Source organism: Platalea leucorodia (assembly GCF_965183815.1).
Source record: "Platalea leucorodia genome assembly, chromosome: 22".
NCBI lineage: Eukaryota > Metazoa > Chordata > Aves > Pelecaniformes > Threskiornithidae > Platalea > Platalea leucorodia.
In genome coordinates this window covers 3,613,054-3,633,526 of record NC_138844.1, presented here as the reverse complement: position 1 = coordinate 3,633,526, position 20,473 = coordinate 3,613,054, and the positions used below count along the sequence as shown (strand labels likewise).

General features: G+C 54.5%; 1 protein-coding gene across 4 annotated transcripts; it reads left to right on the top strand.

The window, feature by feature from the left end:
* The first annotated feature begins 1,778 nt into the window (after positions 1 to 1,778).
* LIMD2 (LIM domain containing 2) lies at positions 1,779 to 19,232 on the top strand. Of its 4 annotated transcripts, none has more exons than XR_014230351.1 (8): positions 1,779 to 1,942; positions 10,751 to 10,887; positions 13,552 to 13,596; positions 13,855 to 13,994; positions 14,540 to 15,865; positions 17,869 to 17,961; positions 18,241 to 18,339; positions 18,766 to 19,232. XR_014230351.1 is itself a non-coding variant. In XM_082331601.1 (5 exons), exons 2-5 carry the CDS (start codon positions 10,846 to 10,848, stop codon positions 14,697 to 14,699), a joined length of 387 nt encoding a protein of 128 aa, XP_082187727.1. In that variant the 5' UTR covers positions 8,586 to 8,682; positions 10,751 to 10,845; the 3' UTR covers positions 14,700 to 15,906. The 4 variants fall into 4 exon arrangements, 1 of the variants encoding a protein (XP_082187727.1); XR_014230352.1 differs by lacking the exon at positions 1,779 to 1,942 and adding an exon at positions 8,586 to 8,682 and having other exon boundaries at positions 18,244 to 18,339; XR_014230353.1 differs by lacking the exon at positions 1,779 to 1,942 and adding an exon at positions 8,586 to 8,682 and having other exon boundaries at positions 18,766 to 19,231.
* The last annotated feature ends 1,241 nt before the right edge of the window (positions 19,233 to 20,473 follow it).

Genomic DNA, 20,473 nt, shown 5'->3' with positions numbered 1-20,473 from the left:
GACCGGCAGCGTTTCTTGCAGCGGCGGCAGGAAGGACTCTGATGCCAGGGGAGCCCCTGTGGGACATGGGCTCAGCCCCAGCTCTGCACCCACCCTGCGTCCCCCATGGGTGGGTGCCAGGATGAGCCCCCAGCCCTCTCCTCCTCCAGACCCCGTCCCCGCAGGGCGATGCCGTGGGAAAGGGGGGCAGACCGAGCCTGAAGACCGGACCCATTTGCCAGTGCATTCATGCCCAGAGCCCAGGGCAGCACGCAGGTGCCGTGCCCTCAGCGGGGCTCGTTCACTGCAGGCTCCCATACGCCTGCCCTCGTTTCGGGGCGGCATGGCAATGCCTTGGACACTCTTCTGCTCTTCCCCATCCCCAGATGGACACTGGCTTTTGCAGCCCTGCCAGCCTCCTGCTGCGTGATGCGTATGACCATCCCCGTCGCTGGGTCTGGATCTGCTCAGCAACAGCTAATTTTACTATCGAGTCAAATTACTCTTTTATTTGCTCTCGGTGGCAGCAAGCCTTTTCATCACAGATGCTATTTGGGCAATGCAGAGTGACAGAGGTGATAAATCATATCACTGCTGTCTCCTCATCCAGTAAACACCGCCATAAATTCCTTAATCATATTTTTTGTATGGGGAATTACAGACAAACTCTGCACACGAAGATCACCTGCCTCGGCCGCTGGGCTCAGCGCTGGGCTCGGACTCGGGGCCATCTCCAGCCAGTGTTCAGCTCTTGCCAGCGGCACCACGCTGTGTTGAGGAGCCCAAACAAGAGTATTTGTTCCTGCATCATCATTATCAAAGCTCTTCGCACCACTCCATTGCATATTTTGCCTTCATTTATCCCCCATTTATTGGGAGGTTAAGGCAAAGTCCGCAGAGCCACAGGGTCCCTCTGCCTTTCTGCTGGCTCTCAGCCATCCTGGCTTGTCTCAGACCGCTTCCGAGTTCCCTTCAGGTTTTAACTATTAACATTTAACCTATTTATTCCTAACATTTTGCCCTGTTCCTGGGGAAATCCCAGCCCTCCAAACTTCAGCTACCTGGTCCCAAACCCCAGGAGTGGCGTGGGGGAAGCTGGCTTTATCGTCCAGGCAGCGATATTGCTCGCCCTACGAGAACCTGCCCTGGCAGATCTACCGACCCCCTTACACTGCACTGCTCCTACGCACGGCTCATCAGCTCTCCGTGGAGTAAAACCTGGATTTCTGAAACCATCAGGTCTCAGTTTTGCCCCTCTGGAGGGGTGAGGAGCCGGGGGCATTGGGACTCCCCTTTCCTGCTGCTGCCTGATATGACCCTTCCTCTGCAAACAGTTTGCTGAGGCTGGGGGGGGCAAGTTTGGCTTTTGCAGAACCTGGAGGGACGGGATCCTCCAGGATGCTTGCAGGAAATCTTACACGAGTGGGTTAGTGCCACATGGAGAGAGCCCAAGGCCATGTCCAAAGTCTCGCGCGAAGCCCATCTGCACACACAGAACAGGGCAAGGAGTGGGGGGAGAGGCTGGCCAAAAGCTAATTACACTGGGGGGGGGCACGCTGCCGGCAGGGAGGAAAGCGGAGGCAAGTTCTTGGGGTTGGCGGCTGGGTCGAGAAGGCTGCGGGGGTCCGGGGGCGGCTGGGGAGAGGGAGCCCGGGAAAAGAGGGGCTGGGGAAGGTTTGGGGTTAGAGGTTGGCTTCACACAAAGGAGCAAGCGGCTGGAAGACGGTACAACGGCGAGAGCCAATCATCGCGGCAGCCCGGCGATAAAAGGGCTCGCGAGGCGGCCGTGGGAGCTCGCAGGAAACGGCTCTCGCTCCCACAGCCCCGGCCTCTGCAACGGGGAGAAAGGGAGCGAGAACACCCTGCCAACAGGGACGGACGGACGGACCCACCGCCAGACAGACCCACCCTACCGGGGTGAAACCCTCCCGCTCGGCATCACCGTGAGGAGCCCAGGCATATGGTGAGCATTCACTCGTCGAGAACAACAGGGCTGAGAGGCAGCGGGCGGCTCGGCGGGAGACAATGATGGTCCCCGAGATGTGGGGAGCGAGGGGGTTCATCCCTCCCGGGGATGCCGCCAATTGCGGCCCTGCTCAGCGCTGGGAAGAGAGAGGGGTGCTGGGGGGCAGAAAGCAAGACCGAGCAGTGGGGAGGGAGAGAGAGGCGAGCACCCAGGGAGAAAGGGATGGAGAGGAGGGAGGAATGCAAAGACAGGGAGAGCGCCGGGAAGCAGCACCGCTGGCCAGGAGCCACCCAGCAGATGGGGGGTTCATCCTCCCCCTGCACAGCCCGCCGGGAGGAGGTCCCACCCAGATGCACCGGGAACTTTTTTGCTTTGGGAGGAGGCTCGGCTGAGGTCGTCGCGGGAAGCAGATTCAGGGTGGGGGGGAAACACAAGGGGGTCTGTTCTCGGCCGAGGTGGCCTCGCCGGGGTCAGGCAGGGGCAAGGAGACGCTGTCTGAGCTCCAGGAGCCTGTTGGGGAGCGATGCTGCTGAAGGGGGGGGCGAGCACCCCGTGCCCTGGGTGGGCTGAGGGGCCGAGGGGCTTGCACCCAGCGCCTCATGGGGACAAGAGTGAGCGGAGGCCTGTGTACACTGGATCTGCTGCAGCGGGCATCTTGGGGTGCAGCGTTTTGGGGCTCACGCTCCCCGTTTGGGCTGTAATTCCCCCTTTGTTGTGTGCTGCAGTACATGCCGGAGGGGGGCTGGACAGATCCATTTTATTAAGCTGATCAGAAAGAAGAGAGATGGAAGAAAACCTGTTAGATCCCAACTCCCTTATCCCCCTTCATTAATGCCTGCTAATTCTCGATGGTGTGTCTCCTGCCGCCTCATCCAGCCTATCTTTAAACCTTTCCAGAGACAGGTCTTTCATCATTTCCCTGGGGAGGCTGTTGCATGACTGTGAGATTTAATAACAATAAAAATACCCTGAGCTCTGGCATAACCCTTATACAGCCAGGGATCTCCCAGGGCTTCACAAAGGAGAGCCGCTCTGTTTTCATTTGGGGGGGGGGAAGAGAACAGAAAAAAATGAAATTATTTGTCCGCCGTCACCCAAATATTAGCAGCAGAGCTGTGAATCAATCCCAGGTCTCCCGAGTCCCAGTCCGGTGCTGTAACTACCACATTTTGAGGCGGTCTGACTGTCTAATCCCCTTGGATCACTTGAGACCAGCTAAGCTACCTTGTAAATCATATTTTTGATCAATTTTCCACTGATTTTTGTTCATGGGGTGGGCATCAGTTTTGAAAGAACATGATAATTCAGCAGCCTGGATCATGCCTTGGAAACTGGGCTTTGTCCACCAAAGACATCGTGTGAGGGCTCTCGCAGGGAAGACATCTGGTGCCCCAGCTGAGCTGTCGTGTATTTAAGGCCAGGAGTCGCACATCTGCAGCATCATTAACGTAGATTACAAAATAATTGCAGGGCCACTGATCAAGCCTAGTCCGAAATGGCTCCAGCGTTAACGTCCTTTTTAAATGGGAGCCCTGCAAGAAGCGATTTCCCAGTTAAGAAGTGAGGGTCTGTCAGAACCAGCCTCTTGGGCTTTGCAAAGCGACTGGATGCATCTTCTTTTTCATACAGCTCAAAATTAGGTTCCTGACCTTTTTTGGTCAACAAAAATCCCACGAGACTTCTCATTAGGGAAGGGAGTTCCTCTTCTGGTTTCCTTCATCGAGTCAGTCCTGTGAGCCTACGACTACCCCCTCCGGTCCTACACGGCGATGGAGTTTTTCTTTTCCTTTTCGCTCACCCTCAGCTTTTGCAGGGTTGTTGTCCATTGGCAGGCAGCTGCCATGTTGCCCCAGAGGTGTCTGCCTTTCACTTTCCAGTTAAGTAATTTTTGTCTGCCATCTGGGGGTGTTGCAGAGCTTACCTAGCTGGTAGCAAAAGCTCTGCGATGGAAAACATTAAATCTGGGTGAAGGGATTATTGCAGTCAATATTAAGCACACTTTAGACATATTTCTCACTCCTCTGGTGTGCCCGTAACCCTCTCCATATGGCCAGCTCGAGGGTTTTCAGACACAAGGAGCCTCAGCAACCTCTGATGTGCCTCTCCAGGGTTTGCTTTTCCCAGCACACTCGTCGCTCCCCCGAAATCCCGTGGCCTTGCAGAGCAGCAGATCCTATACTGGGCTGTATGGCATCTTGGATCCTAAAAGGGAGGATGGAGGTGAAAGCTGAAAATAGACAGAGCAGCTCAAAAAGAATGGCCTTTTGAGAGATTTAACCTATGAATATGATTTTGGTGGCTTTTTTTTTTTTTTGGACACAGTCTGCATTTGGACAGCAAATGCAGGAGGACACAGCAGCTCTCGCAGGGCTGGTGTGGAGGCAGGGACCATGGGAAGGGGTTGTGCTGTGTTTTGGGGTGCCTGGAACAGGACTTGCTGCATCTGCAGATGGTGAAACAGCAGAAGCTCTCGGGAGGGACTGGCAGCCCGCTCTCAGGGCTTTGCTGAAGATACGGGCTAACCCACATAGGAAATGCCAGTCCAGTCTGGTGTTTTACAGGTGATATTCCACGAGAGGAGATTAGCCAACATAACATTTACAGGTTATGTTTGGGGAAAGAGGAAATTACAGGCAATTATAGGTCCATTAATTGGAGTACAATAAAAAATGAGTTTCTAGAATAGGTTTTGGAAGAGCAATCAAAGACGTGATGTTGGGAAGCAGAACAAAATGCAGTGTGGTTTTAACACAGATCATGTCAAGTTGTCTCAGTATCTTCCCTAGATATGATAACTGACTTCTGAAACAACAGGGCCTTGTGAATCTGGATTTAAGGAAAGCACTTGATAAAGTGTCCCAAGGAAATGATTATTTTAGGTGGAGACAGGAAAGAGGATAGGGAAGAGACAGTAAAATGGAAGGAGGACACTTGGATCCTTCCACAAGGAGAGATCTAGGCACTGAACTTGTTAACAGCCCCTTTAGAAGTCAGGAGATCTGCCCACAGTGAGAACAAACGGATCAGCAAACGGGAAGATGAGACTGGAGTCCTAGAAATGGCTGAAGTAGAGCTGTGCCGGAGCAGGCACTTCGGGAGCTGCAACACAAAGCTGCCGTAGCCTGGAGGGACCTCAACAAGCGGAGGGCGCTGAAGAAGAAAGAGCATCTAGGATTTCTGGCAGAGGTGACAAAGGAAGAGCACATCAGGCCAGATGTTTTCAGGGGTGCCAGAAGTATTTGTACCAGAATACAAAGGTCTGAGATCTCCTTTAGTGTGGTGCATCCAGGTCAGCTCACCTACTTGCAGCGGGCCGCCAAAGTGGCTGTAGGAATGGAGAACCCACCTTATGAGAACAGCGTAAAAGGAATTGGCTTCTCCTTCTAAAAAACGACTGATAAGGAATGTGATTACTCTTTATGAACCCTTTTGGGAGGAAAATATTATAGTGGGAGAAGAACTAGGAACATAATGCCAGTATAACGGTGAATGGATATACATTTACGTAAGAAACCAGAAGGTGAGGTTTCCAGGTGGAGCGTGGTTTATGGAAGAGACTACGGAAAAACTGAAAAGGGGAGGGAGGGAGCATGAACTGCTATTTGCCTATCGTGCTTGTTTGCACCAGGTTTATATTACACTTAACTAGTACCATGCTGCAGAGCCTCAGAGCCTCCAAGTCTTTCCCCTGGTGAAGCGGTTTTGCCTAATGTCCAACCTGAACCTCCCAGCCTGCAATTTTTGGCTGTTGCTGTTTGCTCTGTCATCTGGCACTGCTGAGAAGGATTTGTCTCTGCCTGGAAAAGAGGCTCTTCTCATCCTCCCAGCAGGCTTTCTGCTGTATTTGCTGTATCTGAGCTCCTAGCAAGGTAGGAGATCCCAGGGAGCAGAGAATCCCTTCAGACCATGATTTTTAATGGATGCCATTAAACATGGCCACGGTCCCAGGAATGGGCTGCTCCGTGCTTCACTTTCCGCTTCTGGAAAACAGATGAATCCCAGCAGCATCCTCCTGCCCCATCTGCCTCCTTGCTGAGAGGCAGGGGCTGGGAACCAGCCTGGTCCCCCTCGCCCTGGTCCTTCCAGGGCCGTGCTCCTCCTCCTCAGGGGAGGCGAGCCAAGGCAGGGACGAAGGTGGGAGAGCAGAGCGGGCGGGCAGGGGCTTCCCTCGGGCTCCCTCCTCGCTCATGCGGGTCCTCCATTGTTGCCCTGACAAAGGCAGCCCTGTTCCTCCCCACAACTATTCCTTGTCAGCATCCCTCAGGATTTCGGCTGCAGATTTTCTGCCCACTGGCAGCCTTTCAAGAGGCAGCCCGGGCGCAGAACGTGGATGGAAAGCGGATTAGTGGGGCAGGCTGGTGGAAGGTAGCTCCGTGCTGTGGGCTGTGGGCAGGGGCAGGTCCGTGTGGTGGGGCTGCTCTCCAGAAACCTGATGAGCAGGGTAGTGGTGTCCACAGCGGTGGCCCGGGGCTGCTCCCTGGAGCCCTCCACCCTGCGTCAAGCCAGCAGGGACCTGCCCTGGGTCCCAAATACCGGTGAGGTCGAGTGGTTGGCTTGAAGCCACACAAGGAGCCAAGATCTGAAGCTGAATTAGGGTCTTCCATGGCTAAAGCTGGAGCCATGACCACCAGGCTTGCTCCATCATCCCCCCCAAACTGCGGCTCGCTGTTTCTTTCCACGCTGGAGAAGCTGAAGCAGCACTGGGGTCACTGTCCCCCCTTCCCCGGCAGTGCTGTGCCCGGTTCTGGCGCTGGCCTGTTTGATGCCGACTCTGCACCATGCTTTGTTTCGTGCTGTGGATTGGCCGCGAGGCCCCAGGGCTGCAGAAGCAGGGGCCAGCTGGGCAGTGAGCTGGGCGATTCCCGGGCTCGGCAGACAGGCTCTTCCCGCCCCTCTTCACCTCCTCCCCACGCAATCCTGCTGAGAGAGACCATGGGCTGAGCTGGCCACGGAGCTGGAGGGTCAGCGGCTGTCCCGGGTGTGTAGGCTGCACTAATCCTGCACGTGATCTTGGGGACATCAGTCCCCACAGCAATCAGCTTCTGATTTCCTGGGGAAGAGGCCTGACAGCCTCTCCAAGGTGCTGAGCCCCTGCCCATGCCTCGCTGTGCTGCTGGGGATACTCCGCGTCCTCCCGGGATGGAGGAGGAAGGGGCCCGGATCCCCCATGCCGTGCTTTGCCTTTGGGAAAGCCCCTTGCAATGGTACAGTGATCCCAGCAGTAAACATACACTTCACAGGGCTGCTAATGGGAACCATATGGCAGAGAGGGGCCTCTCGCCCTCCGCAGTCACGCTGCTTTCCTGTGCTGGAAACCCATCGGCTTTCAGAGAGGCCATTAGCCAGCGCCGGGCTGCGCCGGGCCGGGGGCCCGCTGGGAGCAGGCTGGCTCGGCAGCGAGGGCAGCCCCGCTGGTGAGGGGAAGGGGGGAAAGGCTCCCCGCACCCCTCCTGGCTGCGGGAAATGTGATGCTTCAGAGGCAGGGCAGGGGGATTGGGGATTGTCCTTGAGGGGCCACCCCAGATGCTTCCCTCTCCCTACGTCTGCCCCCAGGGTCAGGCAGGAAGGCGAGAGGGGACGGGAGAGGCTGCTAGGCAAAAGCCCTGCGACCGAGCAGCTTCTGGGATGAATGTTGCCTTCCTCACTCCGAACTGCTCCCCATTCGATGCTAGAAGACAGAGCCGTAGCACCTCTCCAGCTGCTCTTACACAGCAGCAAGCACACGTCCCCTGCGGATGCCAGACAAGCTCCAACCCCAAGGTCCTCAGTCAAACACCAGCTTGCCGAGATCACCAAAAAAGCCCCCAGAGCAGGACTGGCAGCTGCCTGCGATGACCTGTGGGCAGGGAGAGCCGGCAGCTCGGGCACCAAGTGCATCCTGCTGGCTGTGGTGCCATGTCTCTGGAGCACACTGAGATCCACCTCCCTCTGTGTCTGCCATGCCGTGGCCACCAGTGCTGCCATCAGAAGCTGCTCTGTCTCCCTGGGTAGACGGCACAAGCCCGGATCCCTTGGAGAAAGGCGTTTTTGTCTACACTGGCCATCGGATGCTCTGAGCAGGGGCAGGAAGAGTAGAGGCTGTAGAAGCAAAGGGGTTCTCACCTTGTCCTGAGCCAGGCGCCTGAAATTGCTGGCTGCATGACTAGGAGAGGGACAGTCCTCAGCCCTGCTCTTCCCAGGCTGTGTAGATGGCCAAGAGCCTTAGGGAACAGAGGTTTGGAGAAGTCAGGTCTAGCAGTTACGGTGCCAGCCTCCACGGTGGCAACCTGGACTTGGCTTTCTTGCTTTGTCGCAGATGCCCTCTGCGCTCCTCAGAAAATCAGCGAGCCCCCGCTGCATGCTGGAGGGTTGCCCTAGCCGTTGCGAAGGCTTCACAACATCAATGTGACAGCATGTCCTTAAGCAAAGCCTGTGCCACTGGTGTTCCTCCGCTCATGGAGGCTTGTGTTGACTGCCTTGGCCTCAAATCCCATCCTGCGCAGACTAATGCCTCCTTGGAAGAGCAATGACAGCAGCTGAGAGCCTCCTAGAAACCCTCCTGCAGTTTCTAACTTGTTCTGTTTCCCTTATCACTTCAGCACACCCTTCCCCTTTGAGATTTCTACTCTTCCCTCCTGTCCTTTGGCAGGAAGGACATTTAGCAACTTCTACTCACATGCCTGTAGGGCAGCTACACCGAGGGGACCTCTCATTTGGAAGGAAGGCTGGGAGAGCGTGGGCACGAGGCTGCAAGCAGGGTATGTGCATGGAGGGGGAGAGGGATGTTAGGAGGAAGGAGAGACCTGGAGGATGGGGCTGGATGGAGAACATCAAGCCATGGGGTAGGATAAGTGGGCTGGCGTTGAAGGGAACGGGGTTTGGGGGCAAGAGAAGCAAAGGAACAAATAGTAGGTGGAAGGAGCCAGGGAGCGTGTGCGTATGGGGAAGGGCAAGAGGGGGATGACGGAGAGACTGGGGAAACTGAGGGAAAGAAGGTGGCTGGGGTAGGGGAGGAAGAAGAGGTGTGAGAGAACAAGAAGGGAAGCTGGGGGTGGAGAGATGCTTGTGGGAAAGGCAGGGGAGAGGGTGAAAGGCAGGTGAAAAGGGGGAGGGTTGTGCATCCGCACCAGAGGCGTGCGTGGGGTAGGGACGAGAGAGGGGCCCCTCGGGGTCTGCGCTGGGCTCCAGGCACCGTACAGACCCCGGAGACGTGAGAGGGAAGGCCCTGTCCCAGGGAATGGGGGGCAGAGAGGGGCTGCGGGCTCGGGCCCCCGGCACATGCCGGTACGCAGCAGCTGCCTGCGTGCTGCCATCCGCCCCGCTCGGCGGGCAGGAAATAACAAGCAAACCGCAGAGGAGACGGGAAATGATTTAGGTAAAATCGGAGCTGTATTCTCAGACAAGGCTGTGAAATGTTTGCAGCGAGGGCCGTCCAGCCCCCCAGGCCTGCGAGGGGGAGCCCAGCTCACCCGCTGCTGCTCAGGACCGGGAGCAAAGACCTCTCAGTTCTGAAAGCAGTCACTAATTTTGGGTGCTCGGCTGGGCACAACACAAGCCTGGTGTCAGCTGCTGGGTGCTGGGACTTTTTAGGCAGCCAAAGAGCCCCTAAAACCGAGGGCAGGTTTGCAAATGTCACTGTGAGATTGGCATTGCGGAGACATCCCCTGGCCCAAGCCCTCCACCCGGGCACATCTCCTGCCCTGGGGCTTTCTCAGCGTCTACCCTCGCCCTCGTGCAGCAGGAAAGTTTTTGGGGTGACAATATGAGAATGAGAGGTTTCAGGAGGAGAGGACAAAAACCCTAGACAGGAGTGGGGGGGTGTGCTGGTTTGCCCATCCCCATCATGGCAGGGCTGCACAGCCACCCCTTCGCCCTCCTGCTCCCTGCTCTGCTCCTCCCTCTGCATCATTTGCTCAACCCCACATCTCTGTCTTGCATATGCAAAAGAGGGCTCATCAAGCCTGACCTTTTATGGGTGTTTTGAAGGCAAGGTGCAATGGGGAAAAACCCCTGAGGATCTGTCAGTGCCTTTTCAGCTACTTTTTACCAAAAGGGGTGATTTGCAATGCTTTTTTTTTTTTTTTTCTATGCTGCATTAGAATTGGTCCGAGACCTGTCAAACTCATCCTCCTGGGCAGTCAGCACATCACGCAGAGGCCACAGATTACGGGTCTCAGTTAAAGGCAACGTGGGCTCCCCAGAGAAGACAAAATCCCCATCACTTGCTCTGCTGAGCTGTGATCCGCTCTGTTCAGCAAGGCTTTTCTGGGCTAAAATTAGACTAAAATCACAGTCCTTGCTCCAGCAACACCAGCCCTTTAGTGGCTACATTAGTGAAACACTGGGTGCTGGTTTCACTGCCTTGGCAAGACAGCGGCTCTGGCTGGGAGTCGTAGCCTTGCTGCTAACAGCTTGGCCCTTGCCTGGCAATTGCCTTCCACACCTGGGTCTGGAGCAGAAGCCACCACATCACCTTCTGCTCATGTTTCCAGCAGCCCTCTCCCATCCTAGCCCAGTATCTTTATATGGGAAAGGGGACTAAAGCTACCGAGCTGCACGCTAGCCTCACCTCAGTGCCCTTGGTCACCTGCCAGCTTCCTAAAACCGAGCAGTATTCCAGACCTGCACCTCCTGTCTGCCAGTCCAGTCTGGTGTGCCTAAATCTCTTGGATCCCTCAAGAAATCCCTAAGCCAAAGAGGCTGCACGGACCCCACGGAGAAAGCGTTGAGCTTGCGGCTGTCACGCACCAGCTCCTGCAGAGCTGCGCAGCTGCCGGCGTTGGGGTGATGAAACCAGCCACACTCCTGTTGACATTTCCTTTCCAGGTGTTGCAAGAGGTCTGTCTTAGACATCTCCCCAGGGAACATCGGCCCACAGACTTCAAGCTCAGGATTAAATAGACGGAGGAGGGGAAGGAACCATGTTCCAGGCCACGGGACCTGCCAGCCCACCCCCAACTCATGTACGTAGCATTCCCTGCGGTTTGTATGAGGATTTCAAACCGGGTTTTGGTTCTCAGGGATGGGGGGGTTGTGTACAGAAGCTGTATTCCAGATTTGACATTTTGGGGTGATCAAAGGCACAGTCACTGCTACTCAAACAACAAAACTGGGGACAGGAATGTCCCAGCAGAAGGTGCTGTTTGCTGAGCACATTGCAACGCCAGCGTCTAGGCTCTGGCCTGAACAGAGCTGCTCGCCCTGCTCCCGTCTCGAGTCGCTGACTGTTTGTTTGTGTTTCCATGGCTTTCTGTGATCACATCTGAGAGCGTGCAAGCCGCTTAGGATTGGAGTGATTGGAGATGGAAAAACATAAAGGCTCAAGAACATCTCCTGCTGGGACAGGATATGGCCCTTCCCCGAGGGAGGATATATCAGATACGAAATAGATAGTGTGCCTGATCGGAGCCAGAAGGCTGCCGAGAAGTGACGAGCAACGGTGGATTGCCTGTAGCCTTGGGAATGGATGTATTCCAGCTCCAAAGAGGCAACATTTTCCTTAGCTCTGTTCAGCTGAGCCTGGAAACAGTATATTAAATCCGAATCCCAGGAGAGCACCTGCGGTTGTTTTACCAGTGCCGAGGGATGCAACTGGTTTTACACAGCCTGAGTCTCCTCGCTGCCCATGTCCCGCTGTTGACTTTGGCTTACTCTTCCAGCCTTGTGGGAGTGAGAGGAAAATCACGTCCCTGACCTCAGTCAATGACAGCAGCTGCGAATCGTCTGAAGAGGCAGCTCAGCTAAGTGAGAGTTTCCTGTGCATCTCTTAGACAAACTGTTTCCAAAAATACAAAGGAGAAACGATGGGGAAGGATAAAGCAGGAGGGACGGGGGATGGATGATCGGCCTGGGGGCAGAGAGAAGGGGCAGTACTGGCCAAGCAGAGCCAAACCAGCAGCAAGAGGAAGGATAAGGAGGCAGTGGGGTGATGTCCTGGGGTCACACTGCCCCGACCCTGGGAACAAACAGTGCAGAGGGTGAGCCAGTGGTCCGGGCTGGTCCACCTTGCTAAAAGTGTGTTTACCCTGTTGATCCTGACTGTTTGAAAGAAGAAGGGAGCGTTTTCATCAGTGCAAAGGCAAGCTAAAATACTTGCAGGTGGCTGACTGGGACGCCGTGGGTGCCTGCGCAGTCGGCTTGGGGAGGGTGCGGGACTGTGGGACCGCACAGTGGGGCAAGCGAGGGGGAGGAGCGGGACGGGATTTGGGAGGAGATGAGTTGTTGCAGCTGCAGCGGGGAGAGCACGCACTGAGACCCTGCTCTGAAATCCTGGGGGCAGAGGTACAGGCGCCTCAGTGTTGGGATCTCTCTGCCCTGTTGCTCCTCCCGCAGCTGCAGGGTCCGGGTAACATCTACCCTGAGCAAGCCGCGGAACGCCACCGAGCGCGTCTTCAACCCTGACCGTTCCCGCTGCCCCTCCTGCCCTCCGCACGCACAGGGCCCGCGGGGACCCGGGCAGGCTCTGCGCTCTCGCTTACGGCGCAGGCGTTTCCTGTGCGGCGCAGCAGCGTGACAGGCTGGTAACCGGGCTGTGAGGAACTCAGACACAAAACATCCGCTGAGGGGGAACCCGCACCACGTGCTCCATGAGAGCGAGGGGCACCCCGGTTATGCCCCGGAGGAACTGGCAGCCTACCACCCCCTGACTGCAGGCAAAGACCCACACTGGCAGCATTGCTAGAGCCCTGTGCACCTCCAGCAAGAGAAGGGTTAATTATCGCCCTCCAGCCCTGTGGGGTAAATGACTGTTGGCCAGAAGGAGCATGAGCAGCATCTCGCACCAAAGCAGAGCTGCTGTTAGTAGATGCATAAGCCAACAGGCGAGGATTTGCCGGTGCAGGTCAGAGAGGGGTTTTGCCAGGGGCTTGTGCTGCAGCAGCTCAGCAAGCCCTTTCCCCCTCCCTGCCTGCCACAGGCCCAAACTGGCCCCAGGGACCCCCCAGGGGTCCTCTGCTTTGCTGTTGTTGTTCCTGAGGGGTAATGCCGGTGCTGTGGGTCCCAAGACATGCATGGTGGTTGCACTTGGTAGCCAAGGATAATAAGTGATGCCTGCAGATGGTGAGAGCTGCTCATCAGTGGCAGAGCTGTTACCCTGGGGTTGTGCTCTGCAATGCCTATGCTGTGACATCTCCTGGATCTGTGCTGGGGTGCTACCACCACGAAAGAGGTCTGCTATACCTTGGCCGTGGAAGAAACAAAGCCGTGCTGTGCTCCTATGCCTGAGACAGAGGCCTCAGTGGGCAGCGCTGGATGAGAGAGCTGGTTGCTCTGCCCCCACAGCCCCGGGCACGTAACACGGCCTCCTGGTGCCCAGAGTTCCTTCTCTGCAATACGTACACATTTTTTCCTCTTTTTCTATTTTCCTCTCTTCCTTCTCCTCTCTTTGGGAAAAGCACCACAGCGCAGGAAGTAACTCGCACACGAGACCTGATGGAGGTCACAGCCCCTGGGCAAGTGAGTTCAGAGACGGTCACCGCGTGCCCGTGGCAGCCAGGCAGAGGCTGCTGGCGTGCCCCAAAGTCCTGCAGCTCAGCTGCCTGTGCCGATCCTCTGCTGCTCCTCCTTAAGCACAACTCAGCGCCAGGCTTGTCAGTCCAGGCTCTCATTTTGATTTCTTCCCTTCTTAGGAGGCAAAGAACAACTCAGGAGGCAGCACGGTGCAGCGCTCCAAGGTACCTGCAGTTTTACCACATCCTACTGATTCACGGCAAGGGGGGAAGGACCGCAAGCCTAAGGTCCAAGCACCAATCCAGCCCAGCATCAGTGGAGCGGTACAGGGAGGGCGAGGGGAGATGGGGCTGCTTCACGCTAACCAATGCTCCAGCAAATGGCAGCATGGATATTAGGGAAGAGGGCTGTGGTGGGAGCCAGGCACAGAAGATCCCAAACCCCTTCCTCATTCTCTCTCCCTTTGGTCTCCCCTTGCCCAGTCCTTCAGCCTGAAGGCGCAAGTGAAGGAGACGTGCACTGCCTGCCAGAAAACCGTCTATCCCATGGAGCGGCTGGTGGCGGATAAATTCATCTTCCACAACGCCTGCTTCTGCTGCAAGCACTGCCACGCCAAGCTCAGGTGAGCCGGGCTGGGAGGCTGCCGCGGCGCTTGCTGACGGCGAGGTGGATGGGTGTCACCGCGGCTCTGCCTAGCCTGGGTGGGGGAGGCCCTTCCAAACAGTGCACCCACCCACCCATCACAGCCCTTCCTCCTCTTGTGGGGTAGCTAAAGACCCCCAGCCCACTCATCACAGAAAAAAAGGGCTTACCTGCCCACCCAGTCCCAAGTCTCAGCTAAATCCCACCTGGTATGGAAAAATAGTTTTATCCCTCAAGAGCAGGAAGAGAGCTCCAAGGTAACGCAGAGCTGAGCCACGGCTTCCTCCTAGATGACACAGAGCCAAGGCTGAGCTGCCCTGCGGGACCCCCCTCTTTGCAGACCTTTAATGCTGCTCACAGCAGCGCCTAACATCCTGAGCTGGCTGGAGGGGGCAGCTGGCCCTCTCTAAGGTCCCCTCCTGCATGTTCCCTCCTTCCCTGTCCCGGTGCCCCCAAACCTCACGCGCTCCCCGCCAGCCTGCAGCTGAGTCCCCGCGCCCAGCTAACCCTGCCCTCCTTCCCCAGCCTGGGCAGCTACGCGGCGCTCCACGGGGAGTTCTACTGCAAGCCCCACTTCCAGCAGCTCTTCAAGAGTAAAGGCAACTACGACGAGGGCTTCGGGCGCAAGCAGCACAAGGAGCTGTGGGTGCACAAGGAGGTGGAGAGCGGGACCAAGTCGGCGTGAGCGGGGCCAGCCTACCCTTCCCTGGAGCCAGGCAGAGACGGCACGGAGCAGTGCTGAGCCAGCGGCTAACTGAGCTGATGTAAAGCAAAGGGGACCCAAGGGCCTGTGGGCGGTAAGGGAAGGGAGGCAGCCCAGCCCTCTTCGGAGGATGCTTTGAGGGGTCCTACGGGCCGTAAGGACAGGGCAGAGGTGACTGGGGTAGAGCCCCCAGACCTGAAGGTCTCTCTCTGCAGGCCCCTCTCCCTGGTGAGATCAGATCAGAAGCACTTGCCCCCATGGGAAGCCCAGCCCCGTTCATACGTTTCAGGCCTGCCACCATGGAAAAGGAGATGATCTGGGGGCTTTACCTAGCCTATAAGTCACAGCAGAGCTCCCAGCTCCTGCCACACCAATCCTGCCTTGCTGGGGCTCCGAATAAGGAGAATCCTTGGTTTACATCAGCTCAGTTCAGCTGGGATTGTTCAGCCTTAAGGATGTTGCCCTGCGACTGTTTAACAGTGTTTGTCTTTTTTATATTTGCCTTTGATTGGTACGTTCCGCACTGGAGCCTGGCACGGCAGCTTCATGCGTGACACTGTGCCACGTGCTCTTTTATTTTTGTAATACAAGGTTTCCGAGCCTTCCCTGTCTTGTCCTGTGTCCTCTTACTGCCCAGTTACTGTGGAAAGAGCCTCTGCCCATGCAAGAAAGTATTTCTGGATACGTGTGTAGACTGGGGCAGACTGGGGATGCCCTCTGGGGATCGAGCCCAGGATTTCAAACTGCACGCCAGCATTACCACCCTGTGAGCTACACACCCTGGCTGTAACCGCACGCCCAGCTTCCGCATGGAGCCCAGGCCACCCTCGAAGGGAATTCGCCGTCCTGCGAATTAGATCCACCCCTTTGCCCTGCATACATTTTGTGGCTTACTCGCCTCCCCCTCTGTATCAATAAACATTGTGCCCTGCCTCTGCAAGCTAGATGCTGGCTCAATTCACTCTGCAGCCGGCGCGACGGGCAGGACAGGCATCAGAGCCGGGCTGGCTGGTGCAATGCAAGGTCTGGTTTGGATCAACCCCATCTGCTGAGCTGTGGTGTTTGGACAGCATAGTCCATACAAATGAATGAGCCCAACAAGACCTGCCAGGCTGGAGACCCTAATGCAGTGAAACCAGGGAAAACAGGTGAGTCTGCTTTTAATTATTATTTACCTCCTTCTTCCACACATGATTTGTAAGACTAGCTTGAAAGAGTAAGCATTCAGGAACCCCACGTCTTTCAAATGCTATGGGAATTAGGCTTTTCAGAGCCCACACAGCACAGAAACCAGCAGAGCCCACACAGCAGAGCAACAGCCTTTGATATCAACAGCAAGAGCCCCTATTCCATCACTGACTGATAACCTCAGCTCCCGCTGAGCACGTCCTGTCTGGGAGAATCCAGACACGGCCATGGAAACGGGAGCGAAGGGTTGAAGAGGGAAAAAGATGGGTATGGGTAGTCCGTAGGGGTCCCAGGAGGACCAGCTGGTATGTACAGAGATGTCTTCTTAACGCGGGTCACCGTGGTGCTCCTCCCTCACTACCAGTCCTTCTGGGGCTCCGGGCGCGCACCGGCGGCCAGGCAGCAGCTCGGCGGCTCTCCTTCGCCGGCAAAGCTGGCTGCGGTCACACCTGATCTCGGGGAAGACACGTGTTGGATGACCCCAGGACCCTGACGTCCCTCCTGTTGGACAAGTTATTTCTCCTTTTTCGTTAAGGGCTTTTTAAAGGGCAGGACTGTCAGCTCTTCTGGGTGGGGGCTGCCTGGGGGCTTACGCTGCCACCACAGCAGGGACTGCATACAGAGACCCCGGCAAGGCTCCAAGTGAGTTTCAGCCTCACCAAGGGCTTTGGCTGTCCCCATCATGCAGGTGCTGCCGGCTCCCCCTCACACCGGCACGCAGGCAGCAGGTTTCCACCATGACAGAAGCCGCTTCCTGAGCAGCCCTGCGGCATTCATCGTCACAAACCAGCAACCGAGCGGTGGCTGCTCTGCGGCGAGGGTCTCGCAATGCTGTTTGGGCTGCGGCCCCTTCCTGCCTAGGGCTGGCTTAGAAAATGACAGCAGACTCCTCGGTTTCGCTTCCCGTTCCTTGCTGGCCTCGCTTCCCGATTCCCTCACCTCGCCGGGCCGCTGCTCTTTTCTGCACACCAGGGCAATCAGATACAAAGCGTTTTTCACTATACCAGCTGATTTTGGGGTAGGGGAGGGAGAAAAAAGCCCAGCTTTTAGATGTTGGGCTTTCAGTTAGAAAGAGAACATTAAGCAAGAAGAACAATGATGTTCCATTTCTCTCCTTCCCTCCCAAAAATTGAAATTTGACATTTTGTCTAAAGACAGTAGCACTCACCTACCCCCTTTTCACATGGGCACAGAAAACTCTCGTCGATGTAGCAGAAATGGAGAGAGCATCTGCAAGCTCCAGAGGTGTGAGATCTCCAGCCTGCTACGTGATCGCGTTCTGCACAGTCCCTTTTTCTGATTTTGAGAGCAGGGACCAACGACCAGGCTATATATTACCGAAACGGGCTGCAGCAACCTGACACAGGCACCGCAGTTCAGGGGAGGGAGACGAATCTGATGAGCATCAGATTCACGTGGGGGAAAGAGACGGTCGATACAGCGACGTTTCACGGAATGGCTGCTGCACACAAAGCAGGGAACGGCAAACTCCCGCTTCCCTGATTAACATGCCAGGCTCTGCCTGCAGGGAAACCCTAGTGGTAACACATGTGGGAGATATGTTAAATGCTTTGAGCTTAGCTTATCTGCCTGATACATTTCAACCGTGGTGCACCGCACAAATGACAGTGCACACTTTCCCAGGGTGTACCAGAAGAAGCAGCACTACAGAAACCCCAGGTTAAAATGTCTCTGACTGTGAGGTTTTTGTAAAATAGATTAAGCCCCAAACCTTGTCTTTGTCCCTAAGGTTTAGCTAAAATCCAGCTGATTTTACGATGAGAGCTAGTCTCACTCCACTGGGACTGGAAACCTCCTTTCTGAATCACCCACACCCTTAGCATACCTTTGGGGCAACACAGGCAAAAATCCTGTTTCTGAGCAGACACAGTGACTTCTTACTGCAACACCCTCGCTTCAGATCTCCATCTTTAAGCACAAGGGCTGTCTTTTCTCATTCCAGCTGCCAGCAGCCTCCCTGGACCGGCAGCCTAAACCAGCAATCTGCGTGTATGGAGCCACCAGGATTCAGGATGTTCAGACCCCACGGTTGGCGGTAAGATTTTACGGTGTAAATACCCATGAAGAGAAGAAGGATCACAGGTTCCCAGCATATATAGCTGCCAATCATTATAACAGCTTTTTATTTGAAATTTCTGAGTGGTTGTTATCTAAAAACATACAAAAGCTTTAGTGGCCTGTATCAACAACTCTACCAAAGATGATGCAAAATACTTTTTCCTCCACTCAGTTGTAGTCTTCACAAACCTTCACAAAAAAAGGAAGCTTTAGATTCCTCCCCAGCTTTATGCTAAAGGCTTTTTTCCTCTCTCAGCAGAGTGTCAGCTGCCACCATTTCACCGTGGTCGCCCTTTCTTCTGCCATGAAAGTGCAAGACAGATGGAAAGGATCCATAGCAGTCTGCAAGTACAAGGTACGTCTACGATGTGTGTCCGCATTTTTCCTAAGGTACTTGTAGTATGGACTTTAAAGTTAACATTAAGAATGTGCCAGCTCTCCTTCTATAGTTTTTCTATGAAATATTCTAACACAAATACTAAAAATAAAATAAGGCCTGTGCTGGAGCACGTTACGCCTATGCAAAGCTTACTTCCCTCTCTTTATTTTCTCTTCCTGAAAGCACAATCTTCTGTTTCTGTGCGCTTACTATGAAATGATACTGTGAAAATAATTTTGTACTAAAAGAGGGAAGAAACTGTTCCTAAGAGTTCAGATGTTCAGAAGAAACAGACTTTGTTTTCATGACAAAAGCTTTATGCTTTTTCAGTCAATAAATTTTTAAAATATTTTATAGCAGTACTCAAAAACCTTTCTGAGATACTGGTGTCTGTACTAAAAGCAATCAAGGTCAAAGAAGAGATGTGGACAAATCGGCGTCGCTTCCGTGTGTTTTCCCGGCTTTCCCAAGAAGCATTACCAGCCTTGTAACCAGTGACAGGGAGTCCTGATGTGCTTTTGGTGAGCTATTGCTTCAATAATGTCCTTTTTCCTTAACCTACGGTGTGTAAGTTTTGACTTCAGTTGGAAAGAGGTTTTTCCAGAATGGAAATCTTTCTCATTCAAAGAAGTTGCATCTTATGAACTCCCCATCAGAGCGGATCTTCAGAGATGGTGTACTTGGCAGTAGAAGTCATCAGCAACAAGACTCTTCACTCTCTTTAAAAAACAAAACAAAACAAAAGAAAAAAAAATCCATTTCCTTCCAAAGACCCGAGCACAGCACGTCTTCCAAAAGTTGATGGCATCGCTGGTCTTTGGTCCTCAGTTGTAACAGTCGAGATATCATAAAAACGTGTTCCTCTGCACGCTTCAGTGCAGCCAAAAGCATTAGCAAATCCGCCAGTCTTTTTTGGTAGCCTTACGTATTGCAGCACTGGGGATTTGGTTCCCTGCCCCCCCGCCGGAAAGTAAAAGCATATGGGGGATCTCTTATCTCACTGAATTTTCTATCATATATGAAACTTCTTTAAAAAAAAGTTAAAATTGTATAATTTACAAACTGACTTGCATTGTTTAAACTGTAACTGCCAAATAGCTGTAGCATCCAATTTATTCGGTGTATTTAAGTAGTTAGGTATTTGTTCTAAATGTTTAAAAAGAGAGGCAACTGATCTTTTAAAATTGCAGTTGCCCAAATACCCCCAAAACCATGATTCTGGGTCTGCAATGGGAAAAAAAAACAATTTGGAGGAAAAAAATCCCCCAATTTGGGGCTCCTGGGAAAGCCAAATCTGCCTGGAATTGTGCAGTGGGAAAGCAAAAAATGCGCAAAACCAAAAGCAAAAATCACCAATTTTTATATTGTGGAAAAGCGCCAAAAGTCCCCGGAATTGAATATTTTGCAAAAAACCCCCAATTTTTATATTATGGAGAAGAAAAAGAAAAACCACAATTTGGGGAGAATTTGGGATGAAACGCTGGCAGTCTGAGGGGCATTGCTGGGGATTGTCTGGCGTGGGTTAGGTATCCGGAGTGGATTATCTGTTGCTGGTTATCCCAGGTGAGTTACCAGCTGTGGATTATCCCGGGTGGACCCCTTGCGTAGGTCATCCCCACACATGTCCCGCCGTGCACCTTTCTACCCACACGTACCCCCGTCCATCCATGTCCGTCTCCCCCCATCCCCCTCTGTGTGTCTCTCCGACCTCCCGATTCCACCGAAACGTGGAAGGGTTTTCCCCCATGTGAGTTTTTTCCCCATGACATGCCCCCCGCATCCCCTGCCCTCCTATCTCATGCCCCCACTCCCCTTTTCCCTCCTCTCCCCCCTCCCCCCCTGCTCCAGCCCCCCAAATTCAGCACCGTTCCCCCATAACCCCTCTGCTTCTGGACCCCCAGGGCGCTGCCTGCACCCCCCACCTTCCCATTGCCCCCCCCACCTCCCTGCACCCCACTCCCACCTCCCGATCCCTCCTTCTACATTTTGGATTTCTGCTGGAAACAGTGTTGGTAATACGGAGATGTTTTAGTTATTGCTGAGCCGTGCTTGCACGGAGTCAAGGCCTTTTCTGCTCCTCACACCGCCCCGCCAGCGAGGAGGCTGGGGG

Excerpts from the sequence above, each read along its gene's own strand:
- LIMD2 (XM_082331601.1), top strand. The coding sequence starts at position 10,846 with ATGTTCCAGGCCACGGGACCTGCCAGCCCACCCCCAACTCAT. Across the intron at positions 13,597-13,854 it reads GCACGGTGCAGCGCTCCAAG|TCCTTCAGCCTGAAGGCGCA; the intron begins GTACCTGCAGTT and ends CCCCTTGCCCAG. Across the intron at positions 13,995-14,539 it reads CACTGCCACGCCAAGCTCAG|CCTGGGCAGCTACGCGGCGC; the intron begins GTGAGCCGGGCT and ends CTCCTTCCCCAG.